Here is a 7,659-nt window from a genome sequence, read left to right on the forward strand (position 1 = left end):
TAGTCAATGTCACTGAACTGTCTGTGTAGAAATTTTTGAAACGGTGTATCTTTGGCTATGTGTATTTCCACCAAATAAAAAAGTTGAGAAGTTAGCGCGTTGATATGTTGTGGGGTTGTTAACCAATGTCATAAAACAACATGTGTACTATTGTTTCATGAGAAACAATTTGTTCTGTAAGCCTTCACGTGAAGTACAATAAAAATATTAAAAAAAAAAAAAGATTTAACAGAGAAAATAAAATCAGCTGGAATCTGAACACTCAAAAACTTACCAATGTGGCATTTCTAACCTTTTTCTGTTATTGTGTGTGACATTTATAGATCCTGAAAGTGTTTGGACACATGTTTTTTAAGTATAGAATGATGACTTTAAGGTTTTGTGATAGGATTGTTGTTTGCCCTTCTAGTAAGAGCATATTGGGAATTTTTTTATTACAATTTTTCTCCAATATAAAAGTAGCAACATTATATTGCCAAATACTTGAAAGATAGAGAAAAACCATTCATAATTTTATTGCCCGATCACTGTCATTGGACTGTTGTGTTCTGCAGTGATTTGCTTGATCAGTTCTCTACTGGACAATGTCCTGCTGTTGTTCCTTTAGCTGTTAATTGATGGGCACAGACTGAGAAAACAGAATAGTGTTTCTCTTCAAGGTAGCAGTACCAGTTGCTGTTGAGTTGATGGTGACTCATGGCGACTCTGTGGGAGGCCCTGGGTGGTGCAAACAGTTAACTCGCCCGGCTGCTAACAGAAAGGTTGGCGGTTCGAGTCCACCTGGAGGCACCTCAGAAGAAAGGCCTGGCAATCTACTCCTGAAAAATCAGCCATTGAAAACCCTATGGAGCACAGTTCTAATTCTCAAAGATAATTGAGGGATACATATTACTAACTTTGATATGAAAATAGATTACATTTTATTAAACTTACAACTTAATGTTGAGAATAAATCTCTGTGTTTTAAATCATTTAGCTTTTAGTACTACAGCGTTTAAAAACAAATCAGTTCCTCGGAATATATATACCTATACATACCTTCTTAAAGCAGTAATCTTCATTTTAAAGAGTAAATCATTAAGCGGGGAAAAGCAGATTAGTACACTTCTAAGAAAACTGACTTAAGCCAGGCTTCTCTGTTAGTAATGAAGTTACGTTTCTGTTCTCCATTGCAGCTTCATGTGAAGAAAGGAAACTTCTTGGTGCTCAAAGCAAAGGAGCTGGGCCTCCCGGTGTAAGAGTCAGGGACGTGGCTTTGGGGAAGGGGTGGGTTTGCCTTTGTTCATAAAACATCCTTATCTCAGAGGGCTTTCCTCTTCATTTCAGGGGGACTGCTGCCATTGCCCCTATCATTGCTGCTGTGAAAGCTGGGAAAAGTGTTACTTTTGAAGGAAGAGAGGTGAGACGCCTGGTTTCCTTTCATAATGTTTCCATAGTTAAAGGTAGGGCCGGGAACACTGCACAGATTCACTGCCTGGTTCAGGCCTCACAGACTACTTTTTGGGGCAGTGGAACCGCTTGGCTGGCTGTCACTTGGCTAAGCGATAAAGTGGGATCTTTATCTTAGAGGTGTCCTGCACATCGACCCTGGCTGCTCTGAGTACTTCTGTGGGTTCTGTATCTGATGGTGGTTCTGATGAGATGGATTGCCTTCCCTTGTACTTGAGCTGGGGGCAGTGTCTAGCAGCGTGTCCCATAAGGATGGACTGGCACACACCTCAAAGGGATGCTCCCTGTGTTCTCTGCCGGTGTCTAAGGGGGTTAGGGCCAATGGCCATAGACCAAATAGAGTCCTGAATGTTGGGATTGGCTCTCTAACCACTCTCGGTCAGCACTGCCTTCTGCAAGCTAGTTCCCATCTATTACTTATAAATTATGGGACTAGGACAGCTGTGGTGATGATCCTTAATGCTCGCTCTGTGCTCTGGACCTTGTTCAGGCTTGCAGAAGTGGGATTGTGTCACAACCACAAGTGCATCAAAGGCCATCTTGATTTGTCCATGAGCTGTGACTCTGCCCTGGGAGGGACCATGACCCAGTATCGGCTTATTTAATTTTGCAGATTTTGCCTGAAGAGATCTGTACTCCTCCAGATCCTGGCCTTGCTTTTGTTGTGGTAGAATGTCCAGATGAAGGATTCATACAACCCATCTGTGAAAATGCTGCCTTCAAGAGGTAAGGAGGGCTCTCAGGGATGGGAGAAGCCCCGCCCGCACGTGGGCTTCTCACCTGAGCAGTGATGGCACGAGGGGTGGAGCCGTGTCTGTGCACAGCCGTTGTACTGAGGCCGAGGCTCCAGCCCGAGAGCCGTCTGTCACACTGGCGGGGTTTACGTCACCTGCCGTGAGCATTGTGGTGCACGCTGCCGTTAAGTGAAATTAGAAAAAATGGAAAACCAGAGACCATTGTACAGTCTAGAAAGTCAACAGTTTGTTCGAGTTCTGAGTCCAGAGTAAATTCTAGAACTCTTGATTGGATTCTAACTAATACTCAAAATACATCATTTGGATTATTCTTACCTACCTGAATTTTCTTAACTTTTACCTACATTGAAACAAGTAAGGTAGATTAGATATGTTTGAGATGATCTTGGTCAAGGGTCTGTTGAGGGCAGGAGTCACAGCCTGGGAACAGACCAGAGTGCTGTCATGTTTTATCCTCCAAGGAAGTTGGTCACTTTTGCAGTTTAGCTTTAATCCTAGGTGGACTCTGACCAACACGTCTGTTTTCACTTTTCTCCTGTTCTTAATGGTTTATTCTATTTTTTTTCCTGTTCCTTATTTTTATTTATATGTATTTTTCACTTATTCTTTTTAGCACAACAGAGCTGTTCCCTCTAGGGGGACCCGGGGACCCTGATGCACAGGTTTTGTGTTTTAATCAGTCGTGGGCAGTGGTGCTGGCAGGCCCCTCCCGTGAATGGGGTGTGAGTTGAGACCCCTGTGCACTCAGGTGTTGCTCTCAGCTGGTGTGTTTGGTGGGGGAAGGATGAATAAAAATAGCTAGTGTGTTTCTTTTTTTTAAAGGAACTGGAACATGTTAATGAGTGTTAATCAACATGTTAATAAGTGGTTGTCTGTCTGGGTGGTGAAATCAGAGATGATTTTGATTTTTTCTACCTGTGACTCAGGTCCTCTGGAAGGCCGATACCAAGGTGAAATTAGAAGTGCAAGAGATTCATTGGGGAAGCACCTGTGAAAAGTCACAGGGACAGAGAGAGTGGGAGTAGGGGGAGAGGGCCTTGTGCACTTTGCAGGTCTGGCCCCTGTGAAAGGAGGGAGGGCAGGAAGGGGGACAAACAGGAAGAGCACCAGCAACAGCACGCCCTGATAAAGGCCCCGCTGCGGCCAGGAGCAGTGGCCCAGCTTGGCGCCCCACTGCATTGGGGAGCAGTGGCCCAGCTTGGCGCCCCGCTGTGCCAAAGCTCCGCAGGGAGCAGCGGCCCAGCTTGGCGCCCCGCTGTGCTGAGGCTCTGCAGGGAGCAGCCAGGGCAGAGTGTGGCCTGGGCTGGAAGGCTGTCAGCTCGCTGCTGTGCCCGTGGCAGGGGCTCTTGGGAAGGAGAGCTGGGACGTGCCTCGCAGGCTGGCAAGTGCCTCCCAGGCTGGCACAGTCCATCTGCGCGAGTTCTGAATCTTGAGTTTGTGTCACTTTACAAAGTAAAGCCCCACTCTCCCTTCCAGGTACCAAGGGAAGGCCGATGCCCCCGTGGCCCTGGTGGTTCACCTGGCCCCAGAATCTGTGCTTTTGGACAGTAGATACCAGCAGTGGATGGAGAGGTATGGAGTGCCACCCAGCGGCTCACAGGGCAGCTTGCTGGGTGGGGAGGAGTTCCCATTCTCCACCCTTCTCACTGTGTTTAGTCAGGTGCTACCTCCCCTTCCTTCAGCCCCTGCCTGCACATTCTCAGCCCCCCAGCTCTCTGGGATGACTGCCAGGAGCATCCCCTGTACCTCTCCTGTGAGGAAACCCACCCCTAGGTGGCAGAGTGTGTGCATGTGTATGTGGAGCTTGGCTACAGCAAGGGTTCGGTGTCACACAGACACACACGCTCTGTACTCAGCATCTGAACAAATAGTGCCTTTTTGTTGATGGTTTTACATGTGCATCCTAGAGAAGAGACTTGAGAGCATGCATTGATAGCTTCAGTTTATTGAGTGCTTGCTGTGTGTCAGGCAGTGTGTTAAATACTTTACAATTTATTTAATCTCTCAACAGCCCTGTGAGGTAGATATGTTACCAAAATTTAGTAACTGGAAGGAGTGTTGGCTTTACTTTTACCTCTTGGCTTCATTGGCCAAGGCTGGCGTCGGGTGCGAGGGGTTCTTTGAGTTGAACTTAGGGGACGGAGTAAGCGTGGGTTGCGTTTCTGCCTCCCTTCTTGTTTCTCCCCACATATCTGCCTTCACCTCCTTCCCTGTCAACCCTGGCAGCTCTCCTCCATACCTGTAGGGTTAGAGTGTTAACATGCATCATCTGCTTTCCTCTTACTGTGTCTTTTCTTCTTCCACCCCATTCTCCATTTTGTTTTCTTTTCATATCACTGTCAATAGGCCCGAACATCTTCATTTGTTGTGTTTTTCCCCAGCACTCTTCAGCACACCCCAGAGGTAGTGGGTGTGTGGAGAGGACACTGGGTTTTGAGACAGGAGGCGTAGAATCACGTTTGGCCACTTTGTAAGCAGTCACTGACTCTCTCTGAACACTTCCTTTTCTCCAGTGCTGCCCACTAGATGAAATGTCCCATAAAGTGTGCTGCAAACGTCAGGTCTTTTGTCTTAGGTTTGGGCCTGACACGCAGCACCTGATCCTGAATGAGAACTGTGCATCAGTTCACAACCTCCGCAGCCGCAAGATTCAGACACAGCTTAACCTCATCCACCCCGACATCTTCCCCCCGCTGGCTGACCTCCGCCATAAGGTAGCGTCGCAGGATAGCCCGGTCGGCCCTGCTCCTGCACTTCCTTTCTCTCCATGGAGTGTGTCTGTGTTTCTGTCACTTCCAGGGAGAAGGTGCCACTTTCCGTGTGCCCGCTGTGCGGGCTGAATGCCTCCTCAAGTACCAGCTCCGTCCCAGGAGGGAGTGGCAGCGGTCAGTGCGGGCGAGCGGTGTCATTTCCACAGTCGGGTCAGCAGGCTTTCTGTACAGGCCTGGATTACAAGTATTTTAAGCTTTGTGGGCAACAAAGAGCCACAGAAAACACATAATAAATGGATATGGCTGCGTTCTGAGATTTATTTATAAAAACAGACTGACCCTAGTCCAGGTTGAGGTGGGGGACTGGGACAAGTGACTGTCCTTCTCTAAAACTATTCCCCTGAATAATAACAGTGATACATGCGTCTTGTTCTACTGTATAGAAAATAGGAAATGCACGATGAAGCAAATCAGTCACCCACAATCCCGTCACCCAGAGATAATGATTGTTAATGTTTTTTACTTTGTGTATGTGGGGATGTATTATAAAAATGTATATACAGGTTTGTAGCCCGACACATTGTCAATCTTTTCCTGCATCGTTAGTCTTCAGTAACAAGGTTTTTATTGGTATTCCAGATAGGGAGATTTACTCATTTGAGATGTTACCAGTTTTTTGCTATTTTTCTGAAACAATAAATATCTTTAATATAAAGCTATAAATGGAAGTCTATTCCCTTAGGGTAATTCCTAGACATGGGATTGCTGGGTCAGACTGAAGCTTTTTTAAGATGTTTGATCAATATAAATTGTCATCCAGAAAAGCTCTACCAGTTTATACTCCAACTAGTAATGTGAGAAAATGCCACACATCTTTAACTTTTAAGATGTGAATCTTGAATAATTTGAAGTATCCTAACTACTCCACAGTGTCTGCATTAGAATAGACCAGGTTCTGCAGTATTACTGGATGTTCATGTGCTGTTGTGGCTGAACTGTTAGGGCTCTTTAAGAACTGTGTGGTAGCATGATTCAGAACAACACAGGACATCCTGGGGTTGGCCCTTTGTCAACATCTGCACAGGCTGTTCTATAAACCAGTGATTAACAACCTAGCGATATGCAGATTTACTGTGTAATTGTTAAAAATACAATTCCTGGGCCCTTCCCCAGGCCTGGAAACCCTGGGGGCATAGTGGTTAAGACCTACGTCTGCTAACCAAAAAGTTAGCAGTTTGAATCCACCAGCTGCATCGTGGAAACCGTATGGGGCTGTTCTATTCTGTCCTATAGGGTCGCTATGAGTCAGAATCGACTCGACGGCACCAGAGTTTTTTTTTTTTTGTCAGGGGGCCCCCAGCCTGCTGAATTAGAATCTTGAGAGTTAGTCTTGGGACTCACATAAGCTCCCAGGTGATTTTAATGCTCACTCAGGTTGAAGATTCACTGGTCCAGAGCCCTGCTACTCAGTGTGGTCAGGACCAGCATTATCTGGGGTCTTGCTAGAAATGCTGAATCTCAGGCCCCTTGGCCCCCGCCCCCAGCTCCCAAATCAGGTTCTGCATTTTAAGAAGGTTCCCAGTGAAATAGTAGTGGGCACATTAAGAGCCACTGCTCTCAGGACGTGCTTCTCAACCCTGGATGATTTTGCCCCGCAGGGGACGTTCGGCATTTCTGAAGATGTTTTTCATTATCACAGCTGGAGGTGCAGGTGCTACTGGCGTTTAGTGAGTAGAGGCCAGGGATGCTGCTGAACATCCTACAATGCACAGGACAGCTCCCACAAAGAATGATCTGCCTCAGACATCCTTGGTGCGAGGTTGAGAAGCCCTGCTCTAGAGTGTGCGCCACGGCTCTCTAGTTGTCAGGCTTTGAGGAGCTAGAGCTAGACAGAACTTGTCCTGAAACCTGCCACTTAGCTGAGACAGGTTCCAGAAGGCAGTAGAACAGAACTGCTTTCTGCAGATTGTTTCCATGAATTTATTTATTCAGGCTATCCAACTTGGTTTTTGCTTGAGACCCTGTACCACCTTGTTCACCTGAGATGCTTTCTCCCTGCAGGGATGCCATTCTTACCTGCAATCCGGATGAATTCATAGCTGAGGCCCTGGAGCTCCCCGATTTCCAGGAGAGCATTCAAGAGTCTAGGAAGAGTGTGCAGGATGGCCCTGCCCCAGCAGGTGAGCAGGAGCCCACCAATGGCCTCTCTTCCCGGGCTCTGCCCTCCCACAGGGGCTTCATGGTATCGAGCAGAGTCCTGCCAGGGCACACTCTGCCCTGATTGATTTATTCAGTGCAGTGCCTCTCTGCTGTATGCTAGAATGATGTGGAGAGGGGGGAGCCTTTAAAAATACCAGCACCTGCCCCCATCCCAGACCAGTTAGATCAGAATATTTAGTGCTAGCACCCGGGCATTCTTCACAAGGTGCACTCTGAGAGAGATGCTTATGGGAGCTCCTGTGAGACTGTGGAAAGAACATGGCTGGGGGCTTAGGTCTAGTCCTGGGTCTAGTCCGGGGTCTAGTCTGGGGTCTAGGCCTGGGTCTAGGTCTGGGTCTAGGCCTGGGTCTAGGCCTGTATCTAGGCCTGGCATCTAGTCTGGGGTCTAGGTCTGGGTCTAGGCCTGGATCTAGGCCTGGTTCTAGGCCTGGGGTCTAGTCTGGGGTCTAGGTCTGGGTCTAGGCCTGGATCTAGGCCTGGCGTCTAGTCTGGGGTCTAGGTCTGGGTCTAGGCCTGGATCTAGG

The 7,659-nt window shown here is 47.5% G+C and overlaps 1 protein-coding gene across 1 annotated transcript in view; it reads left to right on the forward strand.

Annotated features, from left to right (window-relative positions):
- ELAC2 (elaC ribonuclease Z 2) overlaps window positions 1-7,659 on the forward strand; it is a 32,088-nt gene that overhangs the window by 16,631 nt on the left and 7,798 nt on the right. The window contains exons 9-15 of the mRNA XM_023731068.1: window positions 1,176-1,234; window positions 1,327-1,399; window positions 2,063-2,175; window positions 3,681-3,776; window positions 4,780-4,918; window positions 5,004-5,089; window positions 6,977-7,095. Of these exons, the coding sequence (XP_023586836.1) occupies window positions 1,176-1,234; window positions 1,327-1,399; window positions 2,063-2,175; window positions 3,681-3,776; window positions 4,780-4,918; window positions 5,004-5,089; window positions 6,977-7,095 (685 nt within the window). The remainder of the gene's footprint in view (window positions 1-1,175; window positions 1,235-1,326; window positions 1,400-2,062; window positions 2,176-3,680; window positions 3,777-4,779; window positions 4,919-5,003; window positions 5,090-6,976; window positions 7,096-7,659) is intronic.

Source organism: Trichechus manatus, unplaced genomic scaffold (assembly GCF_000243295.1).
Source record: "Trichechus manatus latirostris isolate Lorelei unplaced genomic scaffold, TriManLat1.0 scaffold00040, whole genome shotgun sequence".
In the NCBI taxonomy this organism is placed as follows: domain Eukaryota; kingdom Metazoa; phylum Chordata; class Mammalia; order Sirenia; family Trichechidae; genus Trichechus; species Trichechus manatus.